This window comes from Myxine glutinosa, chromosome 6 (assembly GCF_964187855.1).
Source record: "Myxine glutinosa chromosome 6, kmMyxGlut1.1, whole genome shotgun sequence".
Taxonomy (NCBI): domain Eukaryota; kingdom Metazoa; phylum Chordata; class Myxini; order Myxiniformes; family Myxinidae; genus Myxine; species Myxine glutinosa.
The window spans coordinates 62,770,218-62,791,215 of NC_136266.1; the positions used below are offsets into that span (position 1 = coordinate 62,770,218).

General features: G+C 47.1%; 1 protein-coding gene across 4 annotated transcripts in view; it reads left to right on the plus strand.

Annotated features, from left to right (window-relative positions):
- The window catches only part of PGAP1 (post-GPI attachment to proteins inositol deacylase 1), a 76,299-nt gene that overhangs the window by 13,774 nt on the left and 41,527 nt on the right, over positions 1-20,998 (plus strand). For 3 of the 4 annotated variants that reach the window (XR_013623813.1, XM_078779926.1, XM_078779927.1), the window contains 7 exons: positions 6,800-6,953; positions 7,917-8,092; positions 16,282-16,444; positions 16,669-16,829; positions 16,912-16,964; positions 18,840-18,906; positions 19,234-19,339. Coding sequence is in view for 3 of the 4 variants with exons in the window: in XM_078779926.1 (XP_078636052.1) it covers positions 6,800-6,953; positions 7,917-8,092; positions 16,282-16,444; positions 16,669-16,829; positions 16,912-16,964; positions 18,840-18,906; positions 19,234-19,339 (880 nt within the window). In the remaining variant the exon portion in view is untranslated. The remainder of the gene's footprint in view (positions 1-6,799; positions 6,954-7,916; positions 8,093-16,281; positions 16,445-16,668; positions 16,830-16,911; positions 16,965-18,839; positions 18,907-19,233; positions 19,340-20,998) is intronic. The other variant, XM_078779928.1, reaches the window with a different exon arrangement.

The window sequence follows — 20,998 nt, forward strand, 5'->3', positions numbered from 1 at the left end:
AAGAAGAATCAATAGGGAAATATTCAAAGCACAAAGGAGGGAGAAGGAGAGGAGATAGTCAGGGGTTAGATGCTGTGGGTTAAATGTTGAATGCAGTGTTGAACAGGTGGGTCTTGAGTGATGTTTTGAATGTGGTGAGTGAGGAGGAGTCTCTGATGGTGTGAGGTAGCGAGTTCCAGAGGGTGGGAGCAGCGATGGAGAAGGCCCTGTCCCCCCAGGATCTAAATTTGGTCCGGATGGGGGGGGTCAGGAGGTTGGTACCAGCAGTTGTACATGTAAAGTAAATGTCACAGGAGTGGCTAGGCGTCGCGGACGTCCCAGGTTTTATAGACGCCCTTCAGTGGCTGAAGCGAGTAACTCTCCTGGGTTCAACCTTGGTATAATTTCACTACATTCTCCCCGCCATTAGAACTATACTGCCGCTAGGCAGATCGCAAGCGTGCGTCAGAATTAATTGATTGGTGTACGTCATTCCATGTCAGTCGGTCCACCCGTAGCGGTCGGGGCGGCGAACTACCCTGCCAGCCCGCGTCCGGAAACTACCGGGTACGGCGTCCCCAAGCCTGGAGTCCCCGTCGGAGTAGCCACTGGAGGCAGGTGTCGGAGGGGGCACCTCAGAGCCTTCAGGCAGGGGTGTAGGTGATGACAGAGGTGTCGGCAAAGGTTCCATAGACGAAGCTTCGGTAGAGTCCATAGACTCGTAGATCGGTTCGTCGATATCCCTATAAGGGTCGATGACCCCACAAGGGGCGAGATGGCGTACGGAGACAGTGGACTCGCGTCCATCTGCCGTCAGCACACGAGCATGCTCGGGATTAGCCTGGAGTACCTACACCTTATCCACAAAGGGGTCGTACTTGCTCGTGCGCACCGCTCGTTTGAGATAAGCCGGCCCCGGCTCAGCAAGCCAGCTGGGTAAAGATCAGATACTACCCGAGCTTCTAGGGTGGTGGAACAGTCTTTCGTGAGGAGTCTGGTTGGTGGCCGTACATAGGAGAGCCCAGATCGAGTTCAGAGCCGCAGGTAGCGACCAATCCCATTTATCGAGACCCCGGCCGAGGGTCCGGAGGCTTAGCGTGACGGCCCTCCATATAATCCCATTGAAGCGTTCAATCTGCCCATTCGCCTGGGGTCTGTACGGTGTGGTGTAACTCGAAGCAACATTATTTTGGAGCAAATAACCTCTCACCTCCTGCGACAGGAACACCGCACCCCGATCGGTATGCACGTAGGCCGGATACCCGAACATAGAAAACAAATTCTGCAGGCACCGTATGACCGTGGCAGCCGTCATATCCCCGCACGTGTAAGCAAAGGGGCCGATCCAAGAGCGCGAGTACTCATCAACGATAGTGAGCAGATAACGAGAGTTGCTCGACACCGGCAGCGGTCCTTTGAAATCCATTGCCAATCTCTCCCACGGTCTAGTAGCCCTAACCAGCGTCCCCATGGGAGGGTTGTAAAAACGCGGCTTGAGTTCCGCACATTGTAGCGCAGTCACGGCAGATCCGGCGGATGTCCTCAATCGAGTATGGCAGATTACCACTACGCACAAAATGAGCGAAATGCGTCACCCCTGGATGACACATAGTGTCGTGCAAAGTACGCAGCCCCTCCAAAGTTACGATCCCCGCGCACGTAGCCGGCCTCGATAAGGCGTCGGCGACCAGGTTATCCTTCCCCGGGCGGTATTTGATGGTGTAGCAGAAGTCGGCGAGTTCGATACGCCAGCGAGTGATTTTCTCATTCTTAATACGTTGAGCATGTAAGGTATCGTACATGAACGCAACGCTTTGTTGGTCCGTGATGATTTGGAAGCATCGCCCGAGTAAGTACGGTCGCCATCGCCGAATCGACTCGACGATCGCGTACGCTTCCTTTTCGACAGACGAATGCCTCCGCTCAGCGGAGGTGAGAGTCCGCGAAAAGAAAGCCACAGGGCGCCCCCCTTGGGAGAGAGTCGCCGCTATCGCATGATCCGAGGCATCACTTTCTACGACGAAAGATTCGCTCTCGTCGATTGTCGCCACAGCGATGTCGGCCTTAAGGCCCCCGAAGGCCGCCAAGGTGGCCGGGCTCATGGGGAACGTGTCGCAGGCCACGAGGGGGCGGAGCTTCGCAGAGAAATTTTGCACCCACTTCGAATAGTGGGCGAACAGCCCGAGAGCACGCTTCAGCGAAGCTCGATCGCCAGGCGGGGCCATATCGAGCAAAGGTCGCAGACGCTCCTTATCCGGAGAGACAGAGCCATGGGTCACGGTGTACCCCAGAAGATCTATCGTGCGTTGAGAGTAACGACACTTAGCCTCATTCATGGTTAGGCGATACCTATGCGTGACCTCGAGGAAGCGCTTCAGATTAGCATCGTGATGCTCCTGGTCATGCCCACAAACCGTAAGATTGTCCAGATAGACAAAGACATCTGTCAAGCTCTCCTTAGTAACTCGGTCATCCATAGCCCTCTGAAAACAGGCGACCCCGTTCGTTACCCCAAAAGGTAATCGGGTGAACTGGTATAACCTTTGACCCGATTCAAAGGCGGTGTAGATGCGATCAGCCCTAGAGATGGGGATCTGATGATACGCACTATGCAGATCGAGAGTGCTGTAGACGGAGTACTGGGCCATCAGTCGTACTAGCGCGTCCATCCCCGGTAAGGGGTAGGCGTCCAGCTGTGTAAAGCGATTAACCGTCTGTGAGTAGTCGATTACCATGCGCCGGCGATGGGCCTCACTTCGCACCACTAAGACCTGGGCCCGCCACGGCGACCGGCTAGGTTCGATAACACCGTCCTTTAAGAGTTGGGCCGTTTCTTCCGCAATGAATTGCGCGTCCGCTCGTGAGTAGCGCCGCGCTTTTACCGCTACAGGAGCGCAGTCAGTGGTCAGGTTGGGGAACAGCGAAAGAGGCTCAATTTCCATCTTCGCGAGTGCACACACAGCAAGCGTGTCCGTCCGTCCCACCGAATTCAATTTCCAAACGTCCATGTCGCTTAAGGAAATCGTGTCCTAACAGGATGTCAGCACATAAGGCAGGCAAGACCATGAGATGTACATCGGAAAACATGCGTCCCTTTATCACAAGTTTCAATCGACATTCCCCCTTCGTGCTGAGCCGAGGTCCCTGGGAGGCCATGAAGATCCGTCGTGTAGTCCCGATGACCGGCCAACCATGTTGACGCACCAGCCGCTGATCGATGAAACTATCCGTAGATCCTGTGTCGACTAGGGCCCGTGCAAAAATGCCTTCGACCAAGAGCGGGATAATGGCCTGATCAAGGCCAGAAGATCCGGCAGGTATTGCGCCGTCCGAGCGAGAAGATCGCGCCTCACGCGTGGATCCCACACCGGCTGCAGTTTTCCGGTCGTTTGAGGAGCCTCCGGAGGGCCCCCGTGCCAAACGCATAGTTGGTCGATCCAAGAGCGTGTAGTTCGTACGAGCCGCCGTCAGATGGCGCTCGTGTCACGTGCGAAAGATCGCAGTCAACATGTGCTTGATCAAGAGCGTATAGTTCGTACGAGCTGCCGTCAGAGGGCGCTCGTGTCACGTGCGAAAGATCGCAGTCAATTGTACTTTCACTGCCGTCAGATGGCGCACGCGCATGCACATCAGGAGGAGCTTTCAAAGCCGGAACTTTTTGTTTGTTGGAGGAAGGCGTTCGAACGCCAGTCAAGGTCAGTCGCTCCGCGGCCGGTCGCGTTCGCGCCATTTGTTGTGGCGGCCCGATGTATTTCACCAAGGACCTGCGGGTAGCCAGGGGCCCGGGAGGAGGAGTACAGCTCATCAAGGCCGGGTGAGGCGCCCCGCTCTGTGCTCGGTCCGCTGGCTCGGCGATAAGCCCATTCAAGGTCGCGCATGCTCGTGTGCCCCGCGCGGCCTTCTTGCAGACTTTAGCAAAGTGTCCTTTTGTAGAACACAAATGGCATATGGCTTCCCGAGCCGGACACGCTGACCTGGGATGCTGTCGGTTGCCACAGAAGTAACACGTCGCGTTCCGGTCAGGCCTGGGCCTGGCTGCTGTAGCTGCTGCTAGGCCGGAATCCGAGTCCACCTCGGGAGCGGCCAGGGGCTCGGCCGCAGCCGAGCCCGCACCCGTATCCTCGGCGGTAGCCCTCTCCGGTCGCGCGAGTTGAGAAGTCCCCGCGACGATCCGTGCGTGGTCATAAGCGGTGGATTGTTTCCGGGCCTCAGTGTAAACGTTGGCCAACCGTAGGGCCTCCGCGAACGTTAGGTCAGCTGTCTCCAAGAGCCTGAGTCTCAGATCTGTAGAGCTGATTCCAGAGACGAAAGCGTCTCGGACAAGATCGTCTTGGACTTGCTCGTGTGTCCGTACCTCTTGAGTACTGTCCGCGAGGAGGTGCCGCAGCTCCTGAGCGAAGCGGTCGATCGACTCGGTTGGCTGTTGACGTCGCGTGGCGAGCAGATACCTGTTGTACACCACGCTCTGTTTCTTAATGTAAAGTCGCTTTAGTTCCGCCACGGCGGCATCGTACGTCGTACATCGAACAATGCTCCTATAAACGTTGTGGTCGACTTTGGTCTGTAGCACAGACAGCTTCGTTTCAGCGGTGGGTACGGCATCCTGGGCGCCGAACTGGTTCTCCAGCATTTTGCGCCAGTGAGCGAACACCGAGCCCGAATCCTCAGCTTGTGGGTCGGAGCCGAGTGTCGGTACATTGATCATCTTGTGTCCCGCCATTTCCGTAGATCTTAATTGAGATTAAGTGTTGTGAAAATCAACCAGATCCACAACTTCGTCCCATAGGTAGGTTTAATCTCAATTAGATCTTTGGCATCATCCTGTAAAAATACAATCATGCAATAGATATCAGGATCTCGGTATCATACAGAGAGGACCGATAATAATAGTCAAAGCAAGCGAGTCTAGTATATATGTGCGAGTCTAGCATATACGTACCATTCAAGACTACATGTAAAGTAAATGTCACAGGAGTGGCTAGGCGTCGCGGACGTCCCAGGTTTTATAGACGCCCTTCAGTGGCTGAAGCGAGTAACTCTCCTGGGTTCAACCTTGGTATAATTTCACTACAGCCTCATTACTGGGTCAAACTTGGCTAAAAGTTCCACCTCTTTCAAGAATTTGCCATTATTCTGACTGTACAAAGTGTCAACAGTTCCCCTGAGAGCCAGGTTTCTTTCTGCTAATGACTGAATAATGGCGACCAGGCGATTGAGAACCTCCCTCCAGCGTTTTTGTGATGCTTCTTCTATAAGGGACATTTCTACCTGGTCAATTGTCTTCCCTTTCTTGAGTCGAAGCTCCAGCTCCTTACATGTGACCATATGCTTTGTGTGATCAGGGTTGTTTTCATGGGTTTTCAACAAGGCCCCAATGTTCATCCAGTCTGACAGTCCCTCTTTAACCAACTTGTATGTCTTGCTGGAGAACAGTTTGCAACAGAAGCAGTAAACTGCATTGTTTTTCCTGGAGTAGACGAGCCAGCTCCGCTTAATTGTTTCCTCATTTACCAGTGTCCTGTATGTGTAGTGGTGATGAAAACGTCTACCATCCTGCCTTCTAAGAAAGGTGAATGCTGGGGCAACCTGAAACGGCCCTCTGCGTACAATATCTGGCCTGTCTGCATCTTTTTGCGTCCATTTTTTTTTTACATCGTACATTTTGTACATGTACATCGTACATTTTGCCTCTGCGTACATTTCTTTTCTTTTTTTTTTTTTTTTTTTTTTCCCTGCATCTGACGGGATAGATGGCCAGTCAAATGGATCTTGCGGTTGTGCTGCAACTGGATATTGGGAGGTGGCAGATGGAATATCAGTGGATGATGTAAAAGGCTGTGGTACCTCAGTTACGACCTCTGCAGCAGACGCAGTCACGTCAGAGGAGGGAGTAGATGCCCCTGAAGTCTCTGAATCTGACGATGATCCCTCTGCAGCAGTCATGTCAGCTGACGAGGTAGATGGTCTTAGTGCTGCGGAGGTTGCTCCAAAATATTTCAATAATGCCCCTGAAAAGATTATTATTATTATTATTTTTTAAACATAGACTGGAAGACATGACATGGGTATGTTATATGTATCTTCCAGGCCTATTTATATGTGGTCAGTTTATCCAAATAATGCCTATTTGGAACAGGCATGTTTTGAACGGGCACTGCACTAGTTATTTTAAAAGAAGACTTTAATGTTGCAAGAAAAACGACTGTCAGATTCATTCAATCAGAACAAACAAACAAACAATCACATACCTTTATCCTGTGTTCTTTTTACCATTTCCAATTTTCTCTTCTTCCGCCCTTGAGCGCCAGACATAAATTTTCTTTTAGGAGCCATTTGTGTACTCTGTTGGTCAAAATAAGTTGCGAATGGGAGATTGGGAGAGAGAAGGCAGGTGCTGGCGATGGCGCTGCTACATAACAACAAAACGTTGACGGCAACGTTACCCCAGCGTTACATGGCTACACATTGAGTTAGCCATGTGTGGCCCCCCCTAGCGGTTGTGGCCCTAAACAACCGCATAGAGTGTTTATACCAGCGGCTGGCTTTGCTTGGAAGAGTTCCATTCCAATGGGAATTTCAACCAAAAATACATCATAAATCCAGGAAAAGATCATCACAGGCCATTCCAATGAACCATTATCCCCAAATGGCAGTATGAAATGAGATTTGAAGTGGTGGACAAATTTGTGTTCCACTTTTGACAGTGACAGCTCATGGCATTGTTACGATAATCATTGCTGCATTGTCAATAGGTCAATGAACTGGACCTATTCCTGTCTCGCCACTACATTGCTACTGACCCGTTCCTTTCTTTGCACAGTATCGATCTATTCGGCCAAGGTTGCCATATCGGCAAATGGGTTACGGCTTGTATCTGTACGGAGAGGGTCACACGGTGGAACGTGATCGAAGCCTTCAACTCGGCGGAATTCCTGTATTGTACATCCCAGGGAATGCAGGCAGTGAAAAGCAAGGTTTGTTGGACTTCATCTTTAAGTTTGATATTCTTCTCTCCAGGGGCTGTTCAAAAATTACGTAATGCTATTTTTGCTAAAGTCTGGCACCTTCCCACCCCCTGTAACGCTCCGTAACACCAGACCAAACACCCCCTAAGATGTTACATAACACTTTAAGACACACCCTCCTCCCTCCCCTCGCCCCCCCCCCCTTCTTTCAAAGACCAACTTGATTGGTCGATCAGCATTCTTGTTCACAATGATCGGCGAATGCTTGGACTTCATGGAGTCGTGTCCTGTTTAAACAAATTCACTCAGCGTCCGACTTTTTTGTCATGAAATATTTGTTTTGTTGGTTAATTAAACAAATTATTTGTTGGTTAATAGTGTTACGTAACGCCACTAGAAATGCCCCCATTCCCTGTAACACTCCGTAATGCTTGGCCTAGATAAGAGACCTGTAGACCTGTGCTATACCCGTCAATCCCTGGGCATTACGTAATTTTTGAACAGCCTCCTACCTTTTTTTAATATTATTTATTAAAACCTATTTCCTTCATTCCCATTCTTTGCATTAATACTTCTTTCCTTGTGCATTCTCCTTTCTAATACGAGTACATACGATTGCAGTATATTCTTTGCATTCATACATTGAACTGAAGTGTATTTCTTTTCCTGTGGTAGTCTGACAATGTACATGTCTTTACGTCTGTACCCATAATGCAACATTATGTGCTACTTGGGATACTATACAAAAACTTATCTTTCCTTCTGCTTCCCTCTCCCCTCCCCAAGTGTTACATTATTTTCATTCTACAAATTAATGACAACAGGTCATGACATGACAATGACAGCCTCTATCCGGTATACGAGTGTTGCGGTGTTATTGTAACACGTATGATATTGTTTTACTAAATTGATTTTCTGGAGGAGTCCTCATTGACTCCACCGTGATCGTACCTGTTGGCGTTTCTTATTCAGTACGTTCACTGGCTTCGGTGGCATTACGCAAGGCCCAGAACCTCCAGAGGCCTTTCCACCTCGACTTTTTCACCATTGCCTATAATGAAGAGTTTGTGGCACTGTACGGTGGCGTGCTCGAGAGGCAGACACGTTTCGCAAATGCTTGCTTACACGGGTTGCTCTCCCTCTATCCGGTATACGAGTGTTGCGGTGTTATTATTTCATATTTTGCATGACCATTTTGATGACATCTCGTCTCCCATTGAATTATATGTTATGGGTTGTTGATTCGTTAAATCGGGTTAAAACTGCAAGTAACGCATCTCTTTTGTGGAACTTTTGATGGTTTGAGAAACATGGTGAGAGGAGTTTTGGTTTTCCTCCCTGAAACCATAAAGTATAATATAGCTGGTATTGTTCCGGTTGTAATTCGAATCTGTTGTACTTCCTGCCATGAAGGAGTGGATGTGGTGGTTTAGGATTTTTTTTTTTTTTTTTTTTTTTTTTTTTGTATACAATATCGAGGCTCGTGAAAGAGCGAACATTAATCACACAGAAAGACAAACCGACACATAAAACATATAACATAGGGAGCGGTAGACAAGATGGGGAGAGAGGGGGAAGGACACAAACACAACATTTGAGAGCAGGGACCGAGAGACATGGAGACATCGAGAGATCTGAGAGAGGGCGAGGGCTTTGGGGGGGGGGGGGGGGGCGTGGGAAGGGGGCAGTGGGAGAGGTATAAAACATATGGACACTGCCAGGACTTCCAGGAAAGAAGTTGGAATTTCAAACAAGGTGGATCTGGGGTGAATTAGCGGGGGTAGAAAAGATCAAGGTTTTGGATGGGGGAAGATAAGAGATGGTGGTGAACAGCTGTTTTAAAGACCTGGAGGGAGGAGTGGGATTGAAGGGAGTGAGGGAGTTTGTTCCAGAGGCGGGAGAAAAGAGGAATGAAAGAGTGAAGGTGAGGGGAGAGCCGAGATTTCGGCAGTTTAACCATCAGAGGGTTGCTGGCAGATCTTGTGCGACCTGTAGGAATATTTGGGGGACAGAGCACAGAGAGAGCTGGGGGTGCAAGGCCGGAGAGGAGTCGGTAGAAGACAGAAAGACCACCTACCTGCCTGCGGTGAGTGAGTGAAAGGCCCTCAGAGATAGCTTCATCGCGGGAGATTCCAATAATTCTGAAAGCTTTGGTTTCAACAGCGTGAAGCCGAGCTAGGTGTGAGGCAGGAGCACCGGCCCATAGGGGAGAACAGTATTCCATTGAGCTGCGGATGAAAGCCTTGTATGTGGTGAGGAGCTCAGGTGTGCCGAGGAAGGACTTCGCACGACGGAGGATGCCCAGTCGGCGACTGGCTTTGGAGGCCAGCTTGGAAATGTGGTTTTCCCAAGAAAGATCATGGCAGATAGTGAGACCCAAAATCTTGAGCGACAGAAACTTCTTGGAGAGGATTGTTGAGAAAGTAGATGGGAGGGTTGTCCAGTCGATCTTTTCGGAGAGACATAGTAAGAGTGTGAGATTTGTCAGGATTGAAAGACATGTTCCACTTGTTTGACCAGTCTGTGATTTTGTCCAGGTCTTCAGAGAGTGAGGAGGCAGCAGACTGCCGATCTGAGGGAAGAGGAATGGAGCGGCAGAGAGTGGAGTCATCAGCAAAGAGATAGAGAGGATTTTCGAGAGAGTCAGAGAGATCATTGATGAAGACCAGAAAAAGCACGGGGCCCAGAACACTGCCTTGGGGAACTCCAGCCTGAACAGGAAGAGGAGATGAGAGAAACCCATTCAGGGCCACACGTTGACGACGACTAGAGAGGAAGTCCGCCAGCCATGCGTGGAGATTTCCATGGATACCAAAGGAGGAGAGTTTGGTGAGCAGAGCGGGGTGCCAGACCGTGTCGAAGGCACGTGATATGTCGAGGGAGACAGCTCTAATTTCCTGTTTGGCATTGAGGACCTCCATCCATTGTTGAGACAGCAGAAGCAGCATGTCCAGAGTAGAGTGACCTGGTCTGAAACCAAATTGATGATCAGAGATCAAGCCATTGGAGAAGAGGAAAGATTTCATATCAGAAGCAATGATGGATTCCATGACTTTGCTGATAATTGGGAGAAGGCTGATTGGTCTGTAGTTGCTAGGATCTGTTTTTGCACCTTTTTTGTGCAAAGCGGTGATGTTGGCTGATTTCCAAGCAGATGGCAGTTGACCTTGAGCAAAAGAGAGGGCGAAGAGAACAGAGAGAGGGTGAGATAGAGCAGCAGAGCAGGATTTTAGGACCCGTGGGCTGATGCCGTCGGGTCCAGTTGCAGAATCAGAGTCGAGGGTTGACAGAAACTTTTCCACCTTGTCAGGAGGAAAGGACACGGAGTCCAGGAGCAGCAGGGTACGACTGGGTATGGTGGGTACAGAGAGGGATGGGTTTGGGACACAAGATTTAGAGGCAAACACAGAGTTGAGGCATTCAGCTTTTTCACGTGCGGAGTCAGCTGTGTAGCCGTTTGAGGTAAGGGAGGGGATGGAGGGGGAACAAACACCAGAAACGGATTTGACCAGACGCCACCAGGATTTGGAAGAGGGAGACAGATAAGAGAGTTCGGTCTTGAGAACGGAGAGATATTGTTTCCTGGCTCTCCTGAGGGTGGACACACACTTGTTTCGGGCTTTGTGAAAGGAAATGAGATTTCCTTCCGTTGGATTTGCTTTCCAGGAGACGAAGGCAAGTTGTTTCTGGGCAACAGCCTCACCACAAGATTCCGTGTACCATGGACGGGAGGAAGGGTATGACAACTGAAGACGAGATGGGATAAATCTGTGCATGAGAGAGAGCAATTTACTTTGGATGAATTCCCAGGATGAGTTGATGTCAGAGGTGGTAGAGATGGGAGACCAGTCCAGATGATTGATGGCTGCTTGAAGACTGTGCCAGTTGGCCTGAGTGAAATGCCAGACTCGTCGACGCTGAGCAGGCTCCCTGAGGATGGTCAGAGAGATGTCCACTTTAACAAGGACATGATCAGATGTTCCGATCGGAGCAGAAGAAGAGCAGCAGACATTTTCAGGGAAGTTAGTCATAACCAAGTCCAGAAGAGAAGATGTTCCGTTGACTGAGATCCGGGTCGGGAAATTGACAGATTGTGTCAGTCCCAGTGAGTCGCAAAAGTCCTTTGCTGAGGAGCCATGGCTGGTGAGAGAGGTACCCACACCCAGCCAACTGGCATGATGACAGTTGAAATCACCACATATGAGGAAGAGAGAGTTGGGATGAGTAGATAGAAGTTGGTCCATATCATCAGACAGCGAGATGTAGATGGAGTCATCACTGTTTGGTGGACGGTACAACACACATATGAACAAGAGGTGGGAGCGAAGGGGAAGCCGTAGCCAGAGGTATTCCTGGGGGTGAGGTGGAGAGAGTGCAGTGCAGGGCGAGTGAGGAAGAGTTTTTGATAAAGATAGCAACCCCGCCTCCAGGACGAGGCTCAGGTCTATCATACCGGAGGAGGGAGTAGCCCGGGAGAGATACTATGGAATCAGAGACATCATAAAGGAGGAAAGTTTCTGTTAAGCAGATCACGTCTGGTTTGACAGAAGCAACCTGTATGGAGAGATCGGTTAAGTTTGAACGAAGGCCCCGGATGTTTGAGGTCCATACCGTTAATGAAGAGGAAGGGGGAGCATCAGATACAGAACAGGGGGGAGGAGGGGTAGGGTAAGATGTGGAAGAGGTGGAAGAGGTAGGGAGAGCTGTTGAAGGTGTGTCAGAGATTTCAGAATAGCTCGGAGAAAGGGAAGGATGGGGCGGACAAAAGGTTTGATGGTGATTGGGTGAGCCACAATGAGGTGTTATTTGAGGAGGGGGAAGAGCGAGGCAGAAGGTTGGGGGAGATGGAGGTGAGAGTTTGAAGGGGGAAGAAGCGGGGAGGACGCTTTGAGGAGGGGGAGTGAGCGGGGGGAAATTGAGAAGCAATGAGGGTGGGGAGATTTGAAGGGGAGGGGTGAGGGGGGAGTTTGGGAGGGAAGGGACAAGGGGAGGGATTTGAAAGGGATGGGATATGGGGGAGATTTGGAGGGGAGGGGTGAGGCAGGAGTCTAGGAGGGGAGGGGCGAGGGGGCGTCTTGGCGGGGAGGGGTGAGGGGGTAGTTTAGGAGGGAGGGGGCAAGGGGGGAGATTTGAAAGGGATGGGTGATGGGGAAGATTTGGAGGGGAGGGGTGATGGGGAAGATTTGGAGGGGAGGGGTTATGGGGAAGATTTGGAGGGGAGGGGTGAGATTGGATTTTTGAAAGTGTACGATTTATGGGAAACGAACATTTATTGCAAAATGAGTTTCTTGTGACCTTCGAGTTAAAAATACGTTTAAGGACGCTGGATGGAGGATGGAGTGCAGGAGAGTTTAGGGAATGTAGAACAAAGGCACTATAGGAGATGGATATTTTTTTTGGGATGAATTGATTTGGTGAGCAAGTCGAAAGCAGCCTTTTAAAGAAGAAGAAGAAAAAGGTGTTATAAAATATGACGGAATACATAACTTGAGGGGAAAGTGTAAACATTGAAGGTTAATGAGTGAAAACTATCTGGGGAAATGGGGGAGAAACACGTGGTCGAAGAACGAACGAACGAATAAGAATGAATAAACGAATGAGAACAGAGAAGGAAATGTTTTTTTTTTTTTTTTTTTTTTTTTTTTTTGAGTTGAGATTTACACAAGGAAGTAGGCTATGGGTGAAAAGACTGGGAATACAGAGAACGAAAGTTATTGGATCACAAACGACGGACCACTGAGAGAAAAACAAAGCCTCAAGGTTGTACAGTGCACACTGTACAAGGCCTTGCTCGCGACACGGCAAACAGACGATCAATTTATGAAAGATAAACACCGAGAAACAACCAAAGTTGCACACAATAACTTCACACACCGAAAGATAAATACAGTTTCGACAAAATACAATTGTGAACAGACTTAACTTCGAAAAACGTGGAGACCGTGTGGAGCTTCGAAAATCCCTGCCGCCGTCTCCAAGATCTCGCGAGATCTCTCGCGAGATCGCGAGATGAGGCTACATTGGCCTGCAAAAGTATTTACCCCCCCCACCCCCTCCAAAGTTTTCACATTTTGATGCTACCTGAGCTTATTTCATGATGCTTTCAAATCAAACTTTATATATAGAGTCTTCACAAACTACTCTGAAGTGACGTCAAGCTAAAATAATGCAGATAAAATGTGAATAAGTTTGATTAACAGAGAAAATCAGATGATTCTCGGTTACATAAGTCTTCAAACCCTTGCCTCATTAATACTAAATTACTTCAGGAGCAAATTATTTGTTTGAAAGGTTACAAAATAAGTGTAATAGGTTTCACCTGTATGTATTCAGTGGTTTAACTTTAAAATGAAGCTCCCCCATTTATCTAAGGAGTTTTTAGGTGCAACTCACTTGGTCAAACAACAAGGAAAACATGAAGACCAAGGAGCTATCCAAAGAAGTCAAACATGAAGTGGGAAGCATCGTTCAGGAGAGGGTTACAAGAAGATTTAAAATCCTTTGAGTACGGGGAAATCCATCATTGAGAGGTGAAGACTTATTATATCATCCAGATTCTACCCAAATCAGGTCACCCATCCAAACTCAGCAGCTGGGAAGGCAGGAAACTGGTTTGGGATGTCACTGTAAATCCAACAATGACTTTGAAAGATCTGCAAGGTTTGAAAGATTTGCAAATTTGAATGTCCAAAATGGGGGTCAGTGTTCATCAATCAACAATATCCCATTCTCTTCACAAAGCTGACCTCTATGGACACTGGACAGGTGTCAAGAAAGAAACCATTACTGAAAATGATGCATCTAAACGTCCATATAGAGTTTGTAAAAAGACATCTTGATGATGGTGCAGGTATGTTGGGAAAAGTTTTGTGGTCAAATGAGACAAATATTGAAATTTTTGGTCTAAATAGAAAGCGTTATGTGTGGCGCAAGCCTAACACTGCACACCACCCAGTCAACACCATCCCTACTGTCAAACAAGGGGGTGACAGCATCATGTTATGGGGCTGCTTTTTATCAGCAAGGGCTGGCGAGTTTGTCAGGATAGAAGGGACATTGGATTGTGCAAAATACAGGAGAATCCTTGATGAAAACCTGCTTGAGGCAGCCATGAATGTGAAACTGGGTAGGAGATTCACGTTTCAGCAGGACAATGGTCCGAAGCACAAAGCTAAAGCCACACTGGAGTGGCTGAATAAGAATAAAATAAATTTTCTTGAGCAGCTTGGTCAGAGTTTTGCCTTGAACCCAATTGGACAATTATGATGAAACTTGAAGATTGCAGTCCATTGACAATCCACACCAAACTTGGCAGAACCAGAGCAATTTTCATGTGAAGAATGGGCAAAGAGACACACTGGCTGCAGAATTCAATGAAAGGTAATAGAAAGGTGAAAGGAACCTGAATCACCAAGTATGTACTAGTTATGAAGTTTTAAACGAGATTTGTAAACGTTTTCAAAAGATGATCCAAATGAGGTTAATTAACATGTCACTACAGGAGAGGCCATTTTCGAATTAAATTGAGCACCTAAGGAAAGAAATGGAACCTCCACAGGATATTTTATCACACCTTTGTCTTGCTGTGTAAACGGTCTTTCTGTTAAACTTTGTAAATAAGGAACAGGAAGTTTGCTTCACTTATTTTGGATGAATACCTTGATAGTGTAGCAGCATAGCAAACCTGTTGTGCATTTTGTGATACAAGCACCAAATTTGGCACAAATGTACATTAATATGTTGCGAACATTTTCAGATATTGGGCCACTTGAAATTCCGTAATTTTTTTTTTCAAATTTTTTCAAATTTCGTAATTTCAAATTTTTCGGGTGACACCGTCACAATTTCGGTCTTCGAGGCCGGCCGATATAGTGGGGCGGCTTAGCCCAAATATTCAAAAGAATTGTGCATTTTGTGATACAAGCACCAAATTTGGCACAAATGTACATTAATATGTTGCGAACATTGTGTGGTCAGCAATGAAGACGAGAGTCTGAATTACATGTATGCAAAAGACCTTGTGAACCAGTGAAGCAAATACACGGGTAAGCATGAATTAAATCTAGGGCATGATATAATTTCCATGATGTTTACCTCTACACTCAATGGTGGAAGGAGGTAATGTTTTGATCCCAGCTTGTCTGTATGTCTGTTTGTCTGTTAGTCCACAAAATTCCAGACAAAGCTTGTAGTAGTGGTAGTTGTAGTGGTAGTGGTGATAACAGAAATTGTTATATAGAACTGAACTTATATTGGCGCTGAGGAAGCGCCTTTAGCAATTGACTTCCAGCCAGTGTAACGCTAATTCCTGTCACAGGAATTCTGAGATCATATAAGTGGGCGTGGCAGTTCCTGATTGGTTCGTGTTGGGGAACGCCTTCTCGCTGCCGACGTGACGTAAATTCGCGCACGCGCACTGGTGAAACTTACTCGATCTTACTCGATCCCATATTACATGTACTTTCATTGCATACAAATTATACTTCCTCCTAGAAATTCCATGCCCGAACCTCAGCGCAATCCAAGAGGATTCACTTGTTATTATTATATGCAGAAAATAACTTCATTTCTATATGCCCTGCAGTGAACAGGTTAATTGGTTTATGCACTGAAGGGGTCACCCTGGTGTGCACTGCTGTGTTCTGCCTCACTGAGTTGTTCAGGTATGATGTACTCAGCACAAGCTTCCGGTCGGCCCGGAGGTGGGGGTGCGGGGCCTGTCACGGAACGTCAAAACAAACGGCCTGCCGGGGCCGTCCAAAAGTCGGGCGTGAGGGGCGCGTCCACTAATGGAACGCCTCTCGCTTCCCAGATCGAGGGCCACGTGGTCAGGAGAACCTCGTCCCTTCCGGTCACACTTTGCCTATCGGCCGGCCTCGAAGACTGAAATTGTGACGGTGTCACCCGAAAAATTTGAAATTACGAAATTTGAAAAAATTTGAAAAACAAAATTACGGAATTTCAAGTGGCCCAATATCTGAAAATGTTCGCAACATATTAATGTACATTTGTGCCAAATTTGGTGCTTGTATCACAAAATGCACAATTCTTTTGAATATTTGGGCTAAGCCGCCCCACTATGACATTTTTTCATTGAAAAGTACCCCACAAGGTTTATTTTCCATTTTCCTTTTTTTCTTTTCATGACTTCATATTTATTTTCTGGGTCAACAATTTATGTTTCTGGGTGGTGTGTTTGTTGTGCCTCAACCGTCTTTGGGGATGACTTCGTACGATGCACAAAGAGAGCTTTGAATACACAGGACGTGTAGGCCTATGTAAATGCAGGAAATTTGGCAACTTCATGTTGCAACTTGTCTGCACACTGTATCCACAGAACCGCCCACAAAGCGTGGTGCTCGTCGGTCACTCCATGGGTGGTATAGTGACTCGAGGCTTGTTTGCCCTTCCGGGCTTCGACCCGTCACTCGTCAGTGTGGTTATCAGTCTGGCCGCACCACAGCTCGCCCCAGTTGTCATGTTTGACTCGCTGTTGACAGGTGGGCTCAGGACTCACACTGCAAGTTTACAAAAATATCCTGTGGATCATTCATGAAAAATGGGGGGGGGGGGGGGGGGGGGGGAAGGGGATGGCTGGGACAAATAAATTAAAAATATTCCTCGACCTCTTCTCCTCATGCGGACACTGGTTAATAACTGCCTTGATGGTCCTATGGCGTGGATCACATTAGTCTCACACGGAATGCTGTGTTCCTGACACCAGATTACTTGGATAGTGTAAATGCTCACTGGTTGAAGAATGCTGAGCAGCTGAGGCACGTGAGCGTCCTGTCTGTTGGTGGAGGGCATCGTGACCGGGAAGTACGCTCTGCGCTCACCTCACTTCGTCATGTGGACATCTACAACAATACCGTCTCTGTTGTCGTACGTAGATCGTCTTCTCTTACTTGAGCTTTCATACTGTCATATCCTGTATTGCCATGCTAATCCATCTGTGTATTTGTAGACCTGTGCTGTACCTCTTACCTGGCAGTCACCAGATCATCAGGCCATTGTTTGGTAAGTTACATGCCTAGTGAGGAAATGGGCTTTATCTGAATTTATCTTAATCAACAGACCATGTGGAAAAATGAATGCAGTTATTAGCCTGTCGACTGATACCTCGATGAGCAATCTACAATGTTTGTCCCTTTTCTATTTTTTTTTTCCTTTACTTATCGTTGGTGTTGATCTCCTTGTCATCAGCTTTTCCAGAAGCTTTGAGCTTTATGTGAGAAAATAAAGGCTCATCGAGGAGTTTTTAAATGTATCACATATGCAGCCACAAATCTTCAGCAGACAGCAATGTATTTTTATATGAAATACAAGCACATTAGAACTCGGAGATTACGGACGAATCAGCACAAAGCACATGGGATTTGAACATGGGATCCCAGCATCATGAGCTGTGTACTTTGATGGTAATGCACAAACAGGCCAAGACACTTTACCATGCTATGGAACGATATTAAATGTGCTTTGGGCACATCGATGTTTTCGCCAAACATTTAAATGTTTTTCTGGGGAGGAGGGAGAGAGGGATGAACAGCATGTTTGGGATTTTAAAAGATGAACAGCACGTTTGGGAAACCCATTTAATGCCTTATTAAAAAATTAACTCAACACCTCTTGTCCTTGTCACCCACTGTGTTATGTCAGAATGAGCTGATTCGTCACACGGTCACATATTGCTTAACCCCAATGTGGGGCTGTTCAAAAATTCCGTGGTGCTATTTTTTTTTAGTAACTTGCATAACGTAATGCTTGATTATCACACATTCTGACGGGCTTCATTAAACCTTACCAAAACCAACCATTCGACATGTAATGACATTTTTTGAGGTCCCTCACCATGAATAACACTTAACCCATCTTAACTTAACACTTAACTTAACTTAACACTTAACTTAACCACCATCTCTTATCTTCCCCCATCCAAAACCTTGATCTTTTCTACCCCTGCTAATTCACCCCAGATCCACTTTTTTCGAAATTCCAACTTCTTTCCTGGAAGTCCTTGCAGTGTCCATATGTTTTATACCTCTCCCACCTCCCCCCAAGCCCTCTCCCTCCCACAGTTCTCTCGATGTCCCTGCTCTCAAATGTTGTGTTTGTGTCCTTCCCCCTCTCTCCCAATCTTGTCTACCGCTCCCCTTATTTTGTGTTTTATGTGTTCGGTTTGTGACGGTTTGACTTTTTGTGTGATTAATGTTAGCTCTTTCACGAGCCTCGATCTTGTATATAAAAAAAACCAAAAAAAAAACCCCCCAAAAAACCCCAAACAAAGCCAATGGAAATCTGATGCAACAAAACCGGATGCAACAAATCTGATGCAACCAAAATGGAGGCCATATCATTTTGTCTCGGTACTATGGTGGGTGGAGTGAAGCGACAGATGTGGGTGTGGTCCGGCAGCTGTCTGATCAATGGGTGCACATTTCAGAGGGTCACTAATAGGGCCATGTGTATTATACGATTGTTGTGTTTGTGTGTGTGTGTGTGTGTGTGTGTGTGTGTGTGTGTGTGTGTGTGTGTGTGTGTGTGTGTGTGTGTGTGTGTGTGTGTGTGATAATACAGGTGCAAGTGTCTTTTTTTTGTATACAAGGTCGAGGCTCGTGTAAGAGCTAACATTGATCACAAAAAAAAAAAAACTGACACATAAAACATAAAACATATGATAAAGGGAGCGGGACAACAAGCTGGAGAGCAGGGACATCGGGAGACGTTCTGTGACATTTGTTCACCACTTGTGCTGTTTGTAATAAATGCTGTAAACATGGCTTCCCCCAATATGTGTGCCCCATTACGGAGCAGCGAGGAGTCATCAGGTTTTTGCTTGAAGATGTGTTACCTTTTTACTTGCACATCGTACCTCTTTGACATTTGTTATTCCAGGTGCAAGGAGCTGGTGCTGGCCATCATCAGGTCTCTCTTTGACATGGTGGATCATGAGAGCAAGCAGGTAAACAGATAAATTACCAACCAGGTTTAAACACCTACTGAAGTCGGTGCAAAACTTTAAAATGTTTAGAAAGTTGAGATTTTGACTAATCTTATTGAGCAACAATAATTTCAATGTGCACACTATTAAGTGTCATTTCAAATGAGCAATTATCCCCAACACTTTAACAAGACAATGGATAATTGTAGGGGTTTTTATGAAGTTTATTTTCACAATCTACTCATTTAAACGGATGTACGGTGTTGAATAAAAATATCAGCTAGGCTGTCGGACGTGTGCAGATAACGTCCTCTATCTTGTTTTGTTTGTCTATGACCTACCCTGCAGATCACAAAGAGTGCAGAAAAAAGGATGGACATATTACGGCATCATTTTGTCAGGAATCCTGGTGTGGGCTATTCACATGGATTGGAGCGTAATCTGGAATTTCCAGGTGTGTTTCACAAATGATTTACAAATTACAGAACGTTTGCACCCCTGTTTGTCTGTGAGCAAGATATTTCAAAACGAATGGATTTGGACAAAACTTGGTGGACAGGTTATTTCTTTTCTTTTTCTTTGTATACAGAATCGAGGCTCGTGTAAGAGCTAACACATTAAACATGAAAACGTGCACGGACACATAAAGCATCCAATAAAGGGAGCATGAGAGAAGATGGGGAGAGAGAGGAAAGCATACAAGCACAATGACAGTAGAGAACAGGGACGTCAGTAGATCTGTGGAAGGGAGGGGCTATAGCTGTGGATCTGTGGAAGGCTGGGGGAAGGTGGGAGGGGTACACGGTATAAAGCAAATGAACACTACTAGGAATTTCAGGAAAGGAGTTGGAGATTGAAAGAGGTGGACTTGGGTTGTTTTAATGGGGGTAGAAAAGATCAAGGTTTTGGATGGGGGAAGATAAGAGATGGTGGTGAACAGCTGTTTTGAAGACTAGGAGGGTGGAGTGGGATTGAAGAGAGTGATGGACTTTGTTCCAGAGATGGTTAAAAAGAGGAATGGAAGAGTGAATGTGAGCAGAACGTCTTGATTTTGGTAGTTTCACCAGCAGAGGGTTTCTGGCAGATCTTGTGCATCCTGAAGGAATATTTGGGGGACAGAGAGCAGGGGGAGCTAGGTGTTACGGATTCGTCACTTCCGTTGTTGTGGTTTTTATCCACTGTAAACATTTTTGGTTCCATGTACTATTATTGTTATCGTTTAAATGAAATAGATATTACTATTATCAAAAGGTAAAAAAAAGTTCATGTTTTAAATGAAACCGGAACCGGACGACGACGATGAAGAGGAAGAAGAGAAAAAGAAGGCGGAGCGAGTGAGTCGGAGAAGAAGCCTAGCTGTTTCGAGGTTTTGAGCGAACGCTGGCGAACGGGCACCTTCGAGTGAACTTTGGGTTTCCCGGGAAAGGGATTCCTGCGACAGAATTATTATCGCTGAGACAGATAAACCTGCATGTCAGGTTTTGCGATCGATTCCGGAGAGAATCGTTGTTTGAGGGCAGTTACGTTTCGAGAACGGGCCGTTGGCCATTTGACCTCGTGCAGGATTTGCGCATCGTTCAAGGTTTTTCATCTCGCTTCAACCATTTTCACCGCATCCAGAAGTTAAGCTGGTGTGTGTGTGTAACGTGAAGTTTGAATGGAACTTTGCGGTTCGCCGTAAAGGGAGCCGTTGAACGTCCATATCCAAAGGGGTGATTTCCCAGTCGCCTTGAGGGCACCTTTACGCATCTTTGACAGCGACTGTCACTGTCAACCGAACGGGATTCTGGTCTCGATTCGACATCGTTCTGTCGATCACTGGAGTTGATTAACTTTGGCTTGAAGACGGGGACAGAGACATTGGGGATGTTCTTTGCGCTCACTTGGAGCACAGTGAGTTATTGTACGAAACTGATGGTACCATCATAAAAAACCACCGTTTAGAGGCCATTTTTCCCCGCAAAGCGGGGGTTGGCCTTTTCGGGGACCGTGGTTGTTGTTGTTTTTTGGTCCCCTTTTTGAAGCAATGTTTTACGGCCGGATGCCCTTCATGCCGCCAACCCTGTTTGTCGCCTTTTTACGATAAACAGGGAATTGTACAATTGGTACCATC